The 16,621-nt window shown below is 30.5% G+C and overlaps 1 protein-coding gene and 2 long non-coding RNA genes across 3 annotated transcripts in view; 1 reads left to right on the forward strand and 2 right to left on the reverse strand.

Annotated features, from left to right (window-relative positions):
• The window catches only part of LOC106690019 (uncharacterized), a 7,261-nt gene extending 3,842 nt beyond the window's left edge, over positions 1–3,419 (forward strand). The window contains exon 3 of the long non-coding RNA XR_001344525.2: positions 3,200–3,419. This is a non-coding gene — a long non-coding RNA (uncharacterized lncRNA). The remainder of the gene's footprint in view (positions 1–3,199) is intronic.
• Positions 1,843–5,399, reverse strand: LOC106690020 (uncharacterized). Its single transcript, XR_001344526.2, has 4 exons — positions 5,285–5,399; positions 4,642–4,833; positions 3,441–3,538; positions 1,843–2,065 (listed from the first exon to the last, which is right to left on the reverse strand). It is a non-coding gene; the product is annotated as an uncharacterized lncRNA (long non-coding RNA).
• Positions 5,400–7,456: 2,057 nt separating this feature from the next.
• Positions 7,457–16,088, reverse strand: ple (tyrosine hydroxylase ple). Its single transcript, XM_014435270.3, has 11 exons — positions 15,813–16,088; positions 11,656–11,767; positions 11,503–11,547; positions 11,359–11,415; positions 11,194–11,262; positions 10,398–10,727; positions 10,167–10,323; positions 9,744–10,076; positions 9,000–9,126; positions 8,370–8,599; positions 7,457–8,284 (listed from the first exon to the last, which is right to left on the reverse strand). Exons 1-11 carry the CDS (start codon positions 15,879–15,881, stop codon positions 8,113–8,115), a joined length of 1,701 nt encoding a protein of 566 aa, XP_014290756.1. The 5' UTR covers positions 15,882–16,088; the 3' UTR covers positions 7,457–8,112.
• Positions 16,089–16,621: the final 533 nt, after the last annotated feature.

The following is a 16,621-nucleotide window of genomic DNA, read 5'->3' on the forward strand; positions in this document are numbered from 1 at the left end:
TAGATATTAATGTTTTGACCTGGGCAGAATGGCCTGTATGGAGTTTTGTTAAAGGGTTGGATGATATGTCTCATAGTAATTTGAGATTGTCCCTGAAGATGGCCGAATCAGCCGAAACGTTGGACGTGTGAATGAAATAAATGTTTTGAGACTATAATTTTGGATAGTGTTTTTGAATTATTTAGTTTAAAAACATTGTTTGGAACTGTTGTGATATTATTTTAATATTTAATTTATTTTAAAGATATGACATGGTCAATTAGCCTGCAGAATTTTTTTTAAAAGAATATGACATCAATATTTAAGGTATTGTCAAAAATATTAGTATGTTGTTGAGGAAATAATGTAATTTATATAAATACAAAAATTTTTATAAGTTGTCTCCTTGAAAATGGCCAAAGGACCGAAACGTTAAGGGATTTCTGAAAATAAATATAGAGTGTATATTTGGATCAAAATTATGTGTGTTAATAATAAAAGAAACAGTTGATGTTTTGTTTTCACGAAAGAAACAGTCCTTCTCTGGGTGGTTTGTTTTTTTTACACACAATGAATTTTTTTCGCCATTTTTTATTCCTCCTACCTATACTTGGCAGACTCATCAATTTTGACTAGTAAATATATGTATATTTATAGTATAGAAAAAAGGCAGTTATTTCACCCTAATTTTTTATTACTTTAATGAAAACTACATAGTTTTCATTAGATTAATCTAAAATTGGGGTGAAATAACTGCATTTTTTCTCCTCTTGGGCTCTTGTTATTACTAATAGGTTGGATTGAAGCGCTTGGATCTCTGCGCTGACTTGTTGAGGCAATCCTTGTTGAAACACTTATAAACTAGGACTTAAAAAAAAAAAAAATTAAAATTATTAAAATGCCTAGAATGCAAAAAATTGAATTAAAAATATATTGACATTTTGTTCTGGTTTCGAGATGTGCCAAGTGTTTAGTACAAATATATTTGAGGTTAGGATGGAAACTACAGGATTCATGGGTTCAGAGAAATATATCATATTATTAATGAGGTGTAGATAGTTGACCGTAGATTACTGATTGGTGAAGATGATCGGGGGAGGGGGGTGCGGTCAGCAAAGAAACAACATAAATAAACAAAAAAATATTTATTTATGTTCGACCTGATTTTCAGATCTTCATCAGGGCTATTAAAACAAAAAGACAACAACCATCATTTAGAGAGAATTAATCAACTTTTTTCTCTCTAAGTGATGGTTGTTGTCTTTTTGTTTTTATAGCCCTGATGAAGACCTGAAAATCAGGTCGAAACGTCGGCATAAATAAATATTGGTTCGTTTATTTATGTTGTTTCTTTGCTGACCACACCCCCGATCATCTTCTCCTATCATATTATTAGTTTACAATACGTTTGTGCCGTAAATAATTTACATTTTTTAGTGTTTTCATATTTTTTGTTCTTCCTGCTAAAGTCTCATTTTTAGAATCCAGCAATATCCTGTCGACTACTGAACTTTCCTTAAAAATTAGTGTCAACTACATATGCAAGACATTTAGTAACGCCATGGCCGTGCGCATTGGGATGTGCGTCCCAGAGCTCTCGGTTCGGAATGTTGTGGGTTTGATTCTCATCTGGAGCAGTAGTATTTATTTCTCAGCAGTCACGTAAACTGACTTTTGTCATTCCCACATCGGTTAGTACTCGTTGGAAATTTCGCCGTCGGGGTCGAAGTCGCCAGGGGTTGGCAAAAAGGACCACTAGGCCAGTCTTTCTCGATTTCTGATTTAACATCCCTTTAACAATAGAGATTTAACAAATTATGCAAAAGAATTTTTATATTTTCCAACTTTGTTATTATACTCATTTATTATGAACTGAATTAAAATATTTCATATCCATAAACTATGCACTAGTTGTTTTTATAGCTGTCTTATCTCTGGTTTGGTTGAGAATTTCATCAATGTCTTGCAAGTGATTAAAAATATGTGCTAACTCGGTTGCTTGAAAGGTTTCTGCAGATTTCATTACATCATATGATTTGATTTTTTTTTTATGTCTGTTCCATCTAGAAATAAGCCGATGTTTCGTCTGTAAATTATAAACATTATTGAATACATTTTATAGAAAAAAAAATGAAATGTAAATTCATGATAAAATTAATTATATTCAATCAAATGCAAGGTAGTTTTAAATTTAAGGTAAGTGTATTGACAGCAATCTTGTAGACATACCTTCTAAAAAAACAACTTATGCTGATTTAACTCTGGTTATTGAAGGTTGAATTTTTTAATTTTTTTTCTGCATGATTTACCTGCTAAATTGGCATACACCTTCCTCCCATTGTACAGAAAAAGTTAATTATCACTATTCCTGACTTACACTCCCTAATTGGGGCTACATAAAGGTTTTAAATTCAATCTGAAATTCTGTTCTCTAATTCTTATCCATAAACTACAACAACTCCATCTTCAACTATTCATATTATACTATACATGTTAGTTGAACCTTTTCAATATTATTTATAGTTTTATTTTACATAGTTAATATGTGTATTAAATAAAATATTTTATTTTTTTAAATCGTGATATATTTGATTCAATAATATCATATTTATAAAATGCAAAAAAGCTGATTTTCATATTACTATAAAATTTATAGACAAGCAAAAATGTAGCAAAAAAAGGGTAAAATGTACCATTTTATTTGATTTAGATGATCTGTCTTTGGACATTTATCAGTTTGGACTTGAATGAACTAACTATAGTTCACCCTTCACTGGCAATCCTTTATTTTTATCTATTGATAGTTTAGCCATGTGTATTTTATTAATAAATTACCATCAATTTATTAGTTTAGTGATCAGTGTCCATTATTATTTTTTATTAATTTCCCATAGTATGGTTTCATAGCATTATAGGATCTTATGTATTCAGTTCTTATCTTAGTGTAAATGTCTCTACATAGTATTACTTTATTATTTCTAATCTGAGTGGTATTCAATATAAATGCATGAGAAATGACAACATAGATGGAAGTTTTAAAGGATTGGATGGTAGATGGACTTCAGTTGATACATAAAAAGTCCCTGTAAGCTCTCGAAAAACCTTATATATGATGATCAAACAATATAATTAGTATTACAATATCAATATATATATATATAAATGTTAGGATTTTTTATTATTTTCATATATTTCACATTTAATCAATGACTATTTACAGTTATCAAGATTATAAAATCAAGCCTACTTATGTCACCGAGGCTTTGAAGAAATCTAAAGAAAATTACAGAATATTGGATAATTTTAGTATTCTTTACATTTATTTAAAAGAACAGTATGTAGCTATGTAAATAAAATTAGATCTGCATGTATTGATAGGTACACAAAACATAGACAATTCATAAGTAACTAGTAATTTATTGAAAAAATAAATAAAGAAATCAAAGATAAAACAGTTTCACCTGAATTAGTTTTCTTATCTTTATGTCCATTCTCAGAATGCTTCTGTAGATATTATAGTGTAATTTTTTCAGCGCCTGGAGTTCTAAACATATTTCTTCTAAAAATATTATATTTCATTATTTCCTATGGTGATTTAGGCAATAATCATAAGCATTACTTTAGTAGGTCATAAGTGTGTATAGTAATAATTACCTCCAATAATAACTAATTATTTTCTAAATATTTGTTGAACTTATGTTGCCTTATCCATGAATTTAACATTTTTGTTAGATCTATTTATCATTTTGAACAGATATCTTTGAACGTTTCTGGTCACATCTAAAATCTTTACACTAAAATATTTTATAACATAGAGACCTACCAGAGCCAAACACAACCACTTAGATTAGTTACTGACATTAGAAAATATATTTAGCTTACGTGACACTATAAAAATTGTTCATCTATTTTCACAACAAATTAATGAGCATATATGATTTAACCCACTCAATACCAAATCTATAAAAATGAACTGCAGCTGAAATATTCCATACTTAGCAATAATATAGTATGAGATTATGTATGATGTTATAATGTCCTAATTATTTTGTTGATTAAATGGTTTACCATACAAGAACTTCATATTTCTTTGAGGTAATAAAAAATCAACTCGAATTTGTTTATCAAATATGTTTTATTTGGCTTTAAGTATACTTGTATATTGATTTCAGCAATTGTCTATTCTTGTAAATATTGTTAATTTAAAGCTCTCCAAAATATTTAACTTACTTCAATTTTTGTTCTCTGGCTCTCGGATGACATCTCACAATTTTAAATAGAAAATATTTATTTATATACACATAAACAAATTATTATTTTTTAAATATTGTAAGTTTCTTACATAAAATATTAATGTAAAAGAATTAAGTGAGGTTATAGCTACAGTTCTCCTCAAAAATAATGTAGGAAATATTTATTTTTGTGAATTACTGTAATATCCTCAATTCCGTTTTGGCAATTATTGAAAACTAATAGTTTAAAATTGGAAAATTCTAGATTTTTAAATTAAACTAATGTGGCATATAAAAATTAAATATATAAATATCTTAGTGATTGAAATATTCATTTTATTGATAACTAATTATTTGTATTAAAATTAGAAAGTCATCAAGAGATAATTTTTTCTATATTTCAATGAAATTATACTTTTATCCAACAAACCTTTCATTTTTTTGGATCTCAATTCCTCTTTATTTTTAATATATTCTTTTATGTACTTATTTTTTCTCCTTTTGAAGCATCGCATCCATATAATCACAATAATTTGTATTAAAATTATCAAAATAAGCACTACATCTTTTGTTAAAATTGGAAGATATTGGTTTATAGAGGCTTGCCCGGACACGACCTCATCTGAAAATAAAGATAATATTCCATCATATTAATTGTAATAATTTGAACTGATAGGAGCCATGAAGGATCATGGATTCTATACTTTGTAGGAAGCACTGTTTTTAGAACAATGGTTAATCAAGGAGGTGATTTTTTCAAGATCACACTCAACTGCCCAAAATTCTGAACATTGAATATTCATGATATATTGAATATTCTTCATAATTAATAGAATCTAAAATGAAATCAATAGTTAATAAGTAAATATTAATTTTCCTTGAGAAAATCTGTTATAGCTAAAAACTGCCTATTCAGAGAGTTATTGAACTTCTTCATTAGTTAGTAGCCTAGAAGGAATACAACAGCTCTCTTATAGTCTATAATAATCATAAATTTGTGAAGAAAAATTTAACTTATTTGTTTATAATTTTTTTCATTTTGGTAGCTGATTTTATATAGTTAGTATAAATACTTGATGAACAGCGGTTGCTTTTACTCATAAAAGGAATGGAGGGTAGACTTGGTATACAATAATAACATACTACAGTTTCAATTGCATTGACATCTGGATTACATGTGCTAAAAATATATGAATGAAACTACAATAATTTTCAGAAAATATGGTAAACAATATAACATATACCTGTATTATAATTTAATTTAATAAATATTTTTTTATGTATATAAATAATGAAAATGTATTTTAAGAATTCTATTAAATACTTTTTTTTAAGTATGCTTTAGGAAGCAATAATTATAATTAGCAATTAATTATAAATCATTACAGCTCTTCTTTTAGTGTTTTTTATTTTGATTTCATAGGCATCATGTATATTTCAAGGGTGTTTGACTTAAATGATTTATGGAAGTGTTCATTCTGGTATGATGTGATGTTATTTAAGGAGACATATAGGTTAGTAGATGCTAAAGTTAAAGACATACTGGGTTATGAATTATAAGCTTTACAATCTATCTTACTTAAAGGCAATAAGTATTATTGTTATGTGCCCAATTAATAAAAAATAAAATAATAAAACATTCACACAATCTTATACATTTGAAACTCTTTAAAATTGTAAATATCAATAGCTATTCTTTCAAATATCATTACCTAATATATATTTTATTATTTATTTAACATTTTATTTCTTATTTTTTTCAAAATACACATAGGTTTATTGTAGGGACATGACGGCCGTGCAGGTTGGGGGTCCCAGGGTGCACGGTTCAAAACATTGTGGGTTCGATTTCCACCTGGGGCAGTTAATATTTATTTTTCGGCGGTCCCGAGAAATGAATCTTGACACTCCCACCTTGGTTAGTCAGGTCACTCCCAACTCAGGTAGCCACCAGGGGAAAAAGGACCTCTAGGCCCACTTGTTCTTCTCCCACTTGTGACTTGTTCCTCCCACCAAATACCCGTACCAGTATGCATATTAATATTCTTTTTAATACTTTAATTACTCCTCATACAAATGATGATAGCCGAAAATTTCTGATAGCTAAATTGAACGAGAAACAGATAAAATTGCTTAATTTTTTTTTTTTTTTTTATTTGATAAGAGTCTCACAGACTCTGGTATTAATAATGGTGAAAGGAACTAATAACCAATTGGGTCTAGTGGCAACTATTGCCTTTTCATCCTAACCAGAATGAAAGTGTCCAATATTCATTTGTCGAGACTGATGATAAATAAATATTAATTACTCCAGGTGGAAATTGAAAGCTACAATTTTCTGAATTGGAAATATTAGAACTCTTATCGCAATATGCATGGTTTTGTTAAGTACTTTAACAATCACACAGTACATTTACTTATTGTGTCTTTGTTTCAGTGGACAATCTTAATTAATTTTTTTTTTGTCTAGTAAGTGCTGTAATAGTCAAAATAGACTTGCAGTTTCCAATTAATAAATTTAAAATTAATTTTTTTAATAATTTATATAGAAATCATTTATTATTTAAAACCTTCTGAAATATTTTTTTTTAGGTTTATTTTTTAATTTAATTTTTATTTGTTCAACTGCTTCCTCTGCTGTATAAATTAATAAAATTGTGAAGTAATAACAAAAACAGTTACTAATAGACTTTTGAAACCATTATAAAAAATGCTAGAAGCAAACTCTAAAATCAATAAGCAAATGGTTACTATTTATATAAATATTTTTTAAGTCGTAACATTTTGATGCATTTAAGTTTGGATACTAATTCTGTATAAATTTTTAAAATTAGAATTTTAATGAAAAGTTAGAGAAATGATTTGTATATATGTATAAGTTTCTAAATTAATGAATAAGCTTCTTATTGGAATTGATACACAATTTACTGAGATGTGGACTAATTAACAAAAGTTTTTGTTATATTGATTCATACTAATTTGTTGCCCTTTTCAATGACTTCTTATTTTTAAAATATTAATTTTTTCAAAACATACTTTGGTTTTGCCTATGTATATATATAAATTTGTATTTCTTAAAACACTTTATTTGGTTATATATATATATGAATTAAAAAAGCTTGGAATAGTTGAGTTCTACATTGAGGAAGAAAAAATAAAATATTAGAAAATAAATGAATAAATAAATAAATATGATAGTTATAATGGTAATTTAGTAGTTAGGGTATAATGAAATAATAAAAACGTTTTTTAATTTTGTGCCATTATATTTATTAGTCTCACAGCATAGGTATACAGGCTCAGCACAACTGTGCCAAAAAAGAAAATGATTAAATTAAGAGTAAAGTTCTAAGTTGTATAGTCTACATTGAGCTAAGTACATTTATCATAGAAGCATCTCTACTGAATAAAATAAATACATGTACTACAATATCTACCATAAATATAATTTACAAATTTGATAAAAGAACCAAATTTTTCAAAAATATTTCCATTATTCACTTAATAATTTCTAACACATATCTGAAGAGAGGAACTTTAAGTTAAATAGATTTCATTTTAAAACATCAATACTAGTAATAGATTTTATCTGATACTGTAGCTTTATCATACATTGTAATATCACGTTTAATGGAATTATAATAATACTGTTCGTAAAAGATATATATAATACTTATTACAACACAATCACGCTTGAAATAAACACATATGGTGTACAGGTCATATTTTTTTTTGTCTTTTCAAGTTTATAAATAATTGTTTTCCATTTTTTTTTCTATTTACATCATAAATATATATAAGTATTTACTATAAAATAAACTTAGGTTTTCAAAATATACAATATCCTAAGAGATTTTGATACATTTGAAAATTTTAGGGTAATTTGATAGGATGAAGTCGCTTAACCAAAGGTTGTCCTGAGTTTGGTAAGAGCGATGGTGAGGTGTTGCATTTCGAGATTCATTTGGTTAACAAGGTTGTCAAGTCTGTCAACTGAGTCCAAAACTTCAACAGTCTCGGTGTGTGGGTTGAAGCGAACTTCGAAGGGTCGGGACATGGTTGACACCCAGCGCCTGTAAAGGTTCAGTTATTAAAATACATTATTTATTGAAAAATAAGTTTATATCAATCATTTAGAAGAAGTTCATCATCACATACCTGAATTTCTCCTTAGCGTCTTCGAAGCTTTCAGCTACGAAGTAGATTGGCTGGTATTCCTGATCTTGGTACGGCTGTATAGCAGTGGTTGATGGTTCGAATGGCCTGTGTTCTGGTTTGTCAGAAACGGCATGAAGCAGTTCACCATAGCTTGACAGGAGTCCAGCTCCATAAGCCTTAACCTTGCCGTGCTCCTTGCAGAGTCCGAACTCAACAGTGAACCAGTATACCTGATGTCATCATAAATATCACATTAGCTTTATCTATTATGATCGTGAATCTAATTAGCACAATTTTTAATAACAATCAATTCTTAATTAAAAAACTTGTTGACTAAAAAATAATTTTTCAAACTAATATAACAATAAGGTTTCTACTAATATAATATAAGGTTTCAATTTAATTAATCAAAGAATATTTTGTAATAAACATTCTATGAAACCAATTTATGATGATTTATATTTCATATCTAAAATAATATATGATATGTTTTGTACCCCGTTAATTAATAGAGGAAAAGTATCGTGGTATAATATCTTTTTAAACTTTTTTGTAATCTTCAGCCCTTAATATTGAAGCAGCAAAAGATTATTTAAATTTATTTTCATAGAAAGAAATTGTTATACTTACAGTAGAAAGTTTTTCAATTTCCTCGTCGGAAGCGCCAAGTGAGGCGAGTCCTATTTCCTGAGAAAATAGCGCAAAGCTTGGATCGGCAAGCAGTGGCATGTGTCCCAGAAGTTCGTGAATGCAATCACTGGAAATTAAGATGAAATATTTAATATACTTATTAGTCATGGAATAGATTATAATTTTTAAGCAGTAATGTAGCTACATTTAAAGGTTTCTGATATTTCTAATTTGAGAAATGAAGAGGTCAAACGAAATGTGTTATAATTCATTTAATATATAATAAAAGCTGAGTAGAGAATTTCTGAGAGTGAATGGAAAGTGGGAGTGCTTTAATTAGACTAATGAATTTGATTAAATAGCTAAAGGAAGGGAAATGAGAAAAGGTGCGATGGGCTGAATGGAGGCCATAAGTGAGTTAAGGTCGTCGGCAGGCGAGCTATCATAAGGAGACCATTAGTCGTCTATCGCGGCTCTTTAACTCACTTTGTGGCAACTCACCTCCCCCATTTCCCTGGCTCATCTTCCTCAACTATTCGCTTCAGTTTGCTTACCCAGTCAATTCCATCAGCTTTATCACAACTTATCTTATTGAGTCAATTTAAGCAAAAATTTTGAAAGATTATAAGTAACGTTAACTTTTGTATTTTCAAAAGACTTTAATTAAATGAAATTCCTCTTTTTTCGAATGAAAAATAAACAGTGCATTTAATGTGAGTATTATTTTAGCTTTAATATACTTACGGCTCTGGAGTGTGGAATGGTGTTGTTGTATGCCTGACGTATTGGGTACTCTGGAAGACCCTGAAAGCAAGACTTGCCAAGAAGTCTCTTGCTGTCAAGAGACCAGCAGCAGGCCTTAGGGTAAATCCAGTGTGCTTCTTGAGGAAGGCAGACATATCTTCTAATTGTGGGATTTTGTCAGGACGGAAGATTCCATCATTCTGAAGTTTGGAAAAAGCTAGTTGGTATTCCTTGCAGAAGTGCTTTGGCATCAGTTCCATGACAGTGTTGAAGACAGCTGTCCAGGTTGAGGTCTCCTCTGGGGTGTAATCGATCTTTGGGATTGGGTCACCACTGTTCATAAAAAAATTACAATTAGTACAGTCTTATTTGATATTGTATGTGGACTTACTTTTCATATTTAAATATTGTGAAAAAACTTACTATTTATAGTCGAAAGCAATGTTGGCGATGACCCTTCGCCTTTCCCTGTATACTTTGTCAGCAAATCCAGGATGATTCATGTCCAATTCTGGCTCGTATTTGGTCATGAGATGGTTGCAGTTGTCAAGTTCCCTGGCGTGTTTTGGAAACCATGGGTCTGTTGATATTTTTAAAAATTAGAAGGTTATCGTTAACGAGATAGGTTAATCTTAAAATTTACAAAATACTTACTCTTGATATTGATTGAGTTATCAGCGAGGAGAGTGATTCCTTCAAGTGATGAACTCTGTCTCAAAGTCTTGATCAACAGGAGAAGGTTCTGGCGAGACATGTCCACTTTGATTAAGACGTCAAATTGGACACCGCTCACCTTAGAAGGCCTTGACTCCAGGTGAACTATGGTTCCCTTATTAACTTCGACGGTCTTAAGGATCCTGGCCAAAGAGCCAATGCCCTCACGAAGTTTGACAACAAGAGCGGCTCTTTGCACGGAATCAGCTGCATCCTTGCTTTCGCTGGCTGCATTGTTCAGGATGACTTCCTCCTCAGTCAATCCTGCGTCTGAAAGTACGACACTCTATCAATATCCATTATTTACCAAAGAAGTTTGGTGAATTTCTATTTCGTTTCAAACATATAATTAAAACATTAAGACATGTTGAAATGTGACAGATTTCTCAAATAGTTCTTTAATTTTTGATTATTGAATATTTGAAAAATAATTTAAAATCCGACAATGCAGTAACTAAAGCCATAGAGTTGTCAAGAGAATGCAAAATCTGAGGAATAAGTGAGCTGTTAGCCTGGGGCTAAGTGGTCACGGGTCAATGGACAAATTGCCTCGGAGATGGGACAATGAAGAGTCCGGAAATTGCTGGGGTGACTCCTCAAAGAGCTCCAACCCTTTCGACGTCGCCTCTTCTTCCAGCCTTCTCTTACCCTCCCCACATTTTATTTATTTCTTTTAATTTTCAAAGGCGATAAAAAGAAAAATTATTTAAATAGACAAATCGAATGCAGGGCTTACCTGATTTAGTAGGGGCTGAAGGTGCTCGAACATTTTCACAGACATTTTCCTTGTTCTCTTCGTCTATTTCTGATAAGGGAGGAAAGAAAAAGGAAAAATAAAAAACAAATAAAACCAATGCACTAGATTCAAGTAACTAATCAAGGGTAAAACAATGATACACACCTGCGCGTTTGTGTTCACTGGGTTGTTCCTTGATTTCAACGGGTTTTTTGATTTCATCTAAGTCAAAATAAAATAAAATAAAATGAAATTACCAAAATAAAAATAAAATAAATAAAAATAAAAGTAAAAATTTAAAAAAAGTACCTTGCTTGTTGTGTTGAGCCAGTTGAGTAATGGGTTCAGCATTTTCTAGAAATTAAAATAACATCATGCTTCGTGCTCATCAAAGTAAAATAGCAAAATAAAAAAATAACATAGCTACTTAGTAAAGAACAAAAACAAGCAACTAAGACTCACCATTGGTGCGGAGCCTAGCCTCTTCGAGAACGCTCTGCTTAGTCTGCTTCACTACAACGCTTTCGAAGCGAGCGTCATCTACCAAGGATCGCCTCCTGGCTGGGTACCCATTCTGTGAATAACAATTATATTATTAATGAAATGGGTTCTCTTGGGGGAAATGTAAAGGAACATAGGATGAGAATGAAATGAAGGGTAGTGGGGCGCAGGTGGAAACAGCTGAAGGACTTATGAGATTTATCTCCCCCCGTGGACCCATCATCTTAGTGTAAGCCGTTCTGATTTAATGGACTCCCGTTCGGCTATATTCGGTCTATATATTCGGTCTAAATTTAACATAACCTGGCATCCATCATATTATCCAAAATTAAATAAATTAATTTGCTTGGTGTTGCAAATGATTAGTTTGTAGCTCGTTAATGTTGTTGTTTTAGCTTTTATCTGTGCTCTTCATCAAATCGCTACCAGGAGAGTCACTATACTTTCAAAAGTAACACAGCTGTTTTAACTTACTATTACATTATTAACATAGAAAAGTGCAGGTCGTGGTAGGGTCCTTGATCGCATACACTTTCCCATGCAGTGATCCTCACACGATCCTTCAGACCGTTAGCAGACCTTGACATACCGTAGAAAGGGATATTAAAAAATAAATTATATCGCGTGTCGTGTACAATCGCGGTATGATTAACTAACCGGTTTTTCTAGTCGCTTACCCGACCACACCATTTAAATGTGTTAATAGCGAAAAAGTGTCATAGGATAGCGATTAATCATATCTGCTCAGAAACCTGAATTAAAAAAAATAATGAATTAAACCATTTTTTCTTAGCTAAGTTATTAATAGGAGCAAATAACGACGATAAAAATAACCTGATATATTTACATTTATTATACCGTTTTACCTCTTATTTCAAAACTGACCAAGGCTAATTTGAATTTTTTTTCTTTTAATAAATGTTATTAAAATGACCAATATTGTTAATAAACCTTGTTTTATTGAAATTAGAATTTTTACATGTTAATTATAAAATATACTGAAATGGGAAATGTGAGTTTTTTAGCTAGACCCTTTATATAAAATAATATTCTTATACCTGAGAAGAAATAAGTTGAGAAGAGCCGTAGAGAAAATCCCCATAATAGCTGTTTATACTTCACATTTGAGAGGTGTGCCATTTTTCTGTTATTTACGATTATATGTGAACATTAGTAACTGTGCTACAGTTTTATTATAATTAATTGCTGATTTTTATTTAATTTAATTTTTTAAAACATATTTCGTGTTAATTCATAAAATTGACAAATTTTCCGTGTGATACATTACACAATTCTTTGGCGAAAAGAACAAATGGTTGTCGTTATAATTTTGATAAGAACATCATTAATTTTATTAATTGAGATTTTAATAATTAATAATACCTCTATCTACAGAAGATATTTAAATTTGAATGAAAAATATATATATTTTTATTATAATGGTAAAGATTAAACAACACAAGACAAGAGATTTTCAATAAAGATGAATAATTTTATTCCTCTATCAGAAGTGGTCTAGCTTAGAAGAGGAGTAATGAAGGTACGTGGTGACCGTTGTTTTGAAGGCGAGCACGGACAATCCTCGGACCCTGTATCGGACAGCTCCAACGGCTGTCAATACAAGCCACCACTCCATGTCCACCAGTCAATGTTGGTGTTTAGTCATGATTTTTAATATACCGGTGTTATGGCCACAAAAGTCGAAGAATAAATTTTAAAGAAATCTCAGCTTCGATATACGAGCAAGAAATCTCAGCACAAGTAATACGACAGAGGAATGTTGAAACTTCAGCATCCTTCAAAATTTGGGAGTTTCAAGTTTTGAAATATAAATCTTTCGATAATCTGTATGTCTTATTTAGGAAATACCTATTTAACACCCTTCATTTTTAATTTCAAACGCACGTATAATTTTTTGTCTTCATCTGGAAGAAAAGGAAGAAACCTCGGACAAGACGTGCCTTTTGCATCTCCTTAAAGAAGTATGATTAAAGGACAGAGAGACAAAGAAGCAAGGACGTTACGTATTACATCACGGGGCAAAAACTTGCTGTTCAAGGTAAGTAGTGCAATGCAGTGCAGCTGTGTACTATTGTTACTTTTCATAATTGCTCAAGACCGGCTGCATTCTCTATAAGCATGTAATGTTTGAATTTATCTGTTGCTAAAGAAACGAAGACAATACACGAAATTTAAATTTTTCATAGGTGAAACTATGCAAATAGGGTTTCACCTCTTATTTGTGTTAATAAATCGCGGTGATAATTCGGTTTAACGATTGCGTTATATAACTATAAATACTTCTCTACTTATTTCGTAGGTAACCTTGGTTGGTCAGGTTTGAGTGTTGTAATAAATTGGTGCTCGGTTATTAATATATATTAGTACAAATATATTTTCCCCTGATGTTTATTATTCGATTTGCGAAAAATGGAACTCTACTGTATAATATAACATTAAAAACAAAAAATTGTGTTATCAGAAAGTCAAAGCAAAACATTGAGTGATAGCAAAAGTTGTAATGAATTATTTTTTATATTCAGCTAGGGTACCTCGCATGTTCGAAAAAATCAATAATACAATTTTGATACTATTTTAATTTTTTGAAAAATCTAATGCATTATTCTGGAGATATCCCGTCTCCACAATCGTTTTGCACGATGCCAAGGTATTTTTTTTCTGACTTCAAGAAGTCTCTAGAACGATGCTTTATTTTATTTTTTATTTGAGTTTTCTATCAAACGTTAATACATAAAGTTCTCAGAAGTAAAGGATATTTTGACTTATTAAAGTTCTACATATAAAATTGAATCAGTTTATTTCAAAATTTAAATATTTTAAAATAATGACTCTTCCAAACAGATAAAGAAGTCCTCAAATATAGAACTTTAATAAAAAAGAAAATTAATTTGTATCATTATAAAATATTTCTCTTGATCGTTAAAATGAACCCTTGGAAGCAATTTATTTATCTTATGCATTATGTAGCAATTATATCTCATGTTATATCATATTGATTATATGTTTAGTTACTTTATGAACTCTGTGACGCATTTAAGAAATCAAAAACCGTATTATGTAATGGACTGTGAGTGAATTTGTTCATCAGACGACTTGGCCAGAATGCGGAAAAAGAGTTCGGTAGATGACCCCGAATGAGAATAAGCGTCCTTGTACATTTGAGATCGGGAGTTTCAATTAAAAAAAATCTTGGTTTTATACCTAAGCTCTCGATTGGCCAACATTCACTTCGCTAGCCACGCCTATTTTAGACAAGCCTTGACTTTCATTTATTAGTTGCTGAACCTATTACTCTTGAATGGTTATATATTTATTTATGATTATTTTGAGAACGTGCATAGTTCTGTCGATTTTTAATGGATACTTAAATGTATTTATGTGAAAATAATTTTTCAGATTGACTATGTGTAGAGATTATTTATTCATTCTAATAAAAAAATTGATTAGTTACTTATTTCGTTTGTTCATGTAATGAATTATTATCGACTGTTAAAAATTACGAAAGCAATTAGGTTTCATTGGTAAAACAAATGAAATGAATTTATGGAAAGTTAGAAAAATGTTTTCCCCGTTCTGACCTGTTTGCTTTTGAATGTATTTATTATTTCAAAGAAACATCAACGGAGTAAAGAGTGAAGGCCACGGGCTAGATGTGTTCTGTTAAAAACAGTAAAATAGCTGCGGGATTGGAGAGCTTTGGGCGCGGCGCTGGGTAGGCAGACCCAAAACGCACCACCACCCTCTCTACAGGACTTAGTTTTTCAAGTTCCCTTGAATATGTAATAATCTAAGATTATATTTGAAAAATGGACAGTGTTGAATATGGTATGTTGAGATTTAAATTGTATTCGTATTTTTAAAAAAAATACATATATATAAATAAATATGCCAACTATGGAAATGATATACTGTAGAATGAATAATTATTATTGTAATATAAAATATAAATAATATACTTATATCTTTAAAAACTATTAAATAAATAATTCTAATATGTATAAAGATATTTTTTTATGTTCCATCAACATTCTAAGATTATGGATTCTTTTTAAGTTACGATTTCATATTTAAAATAATATATAAATGGTTTTATGTACCTCAATGCTGTAAGACTTCTTAATGGCGAACATCTCCCTGTTCTTCTGGGCTGCGGCTACGGCCATCATCTTGATGTTCTTTTTTGTCGAAACTTCTTTTAAGTTGAAAAGACTTTCGAGCACTTCTCTCCACCTCTGTTTGCGTGAATAACTGTCTAAGTCCCGGACAAGGGCTGAAGACAATGTGAAATTGTTCCCTTCTTCTGGGACTACTACAGAAGAGCTGCTGTAAGCGGCTAAGGAGCCTGAGGATCGTGAGACTGCTGATGTCGCCCCTACCAGAGAGCGGGTCTTTTATACCCGCACCTCCCCTCCAGGGCCACCCCCACTCCTCCTCACCCCCTGGCGTACGGCAAATTCGTTTATTTAATATCCACTCTGATAACTATTACTTTTAACCTTGTCACTTACGTATATCTCAACTGGAATATCTATGACTAACCTTTATTCTTGTCTCGCCAGATTTTTCACCATGTCATGAGTTATAATCACAAGTATCTTCTTATTTTTTTTTTTTTTAAACATAATTCAGTATAATGGTGTTAATGTACCATATTCATTTTTGATAGTTAAATTCTATTTAATCCTTTTACGAATCAACCAATAAAATATTTAACTTATTTTTGATTTTTCTCGGTATCATTTAGTAAAAATTATTTCGATATTTTAACAATACTTACCATTAGCATTACTAAGTCATGGTATATCTTGATATTATAAGCCACCAACTATTTCTCGAACTCCTTTTTATATTTTACCATTCTTAATATACAATAAAACAAATTTTGTTTTTCTAAACAGGCCTATCT

This window comes from Halyomorpha halys, unplaced genomic scaffold (genome assembly GCF_000696795.3).
Source record: "Halyomorpha halys isolate HHAL.00 unplaced genomic scaffold, Hhal_1.1 Scaffold1552.1, whole genome shotgun sequence".
In the NCBI taxonomy this organism is placed as follows: Eukaryota; Metazoa; Arthropoda; class Insecta; order Hemiptera; family Pentatomidae; genus Halyomorpha; species Halyomorpha halys.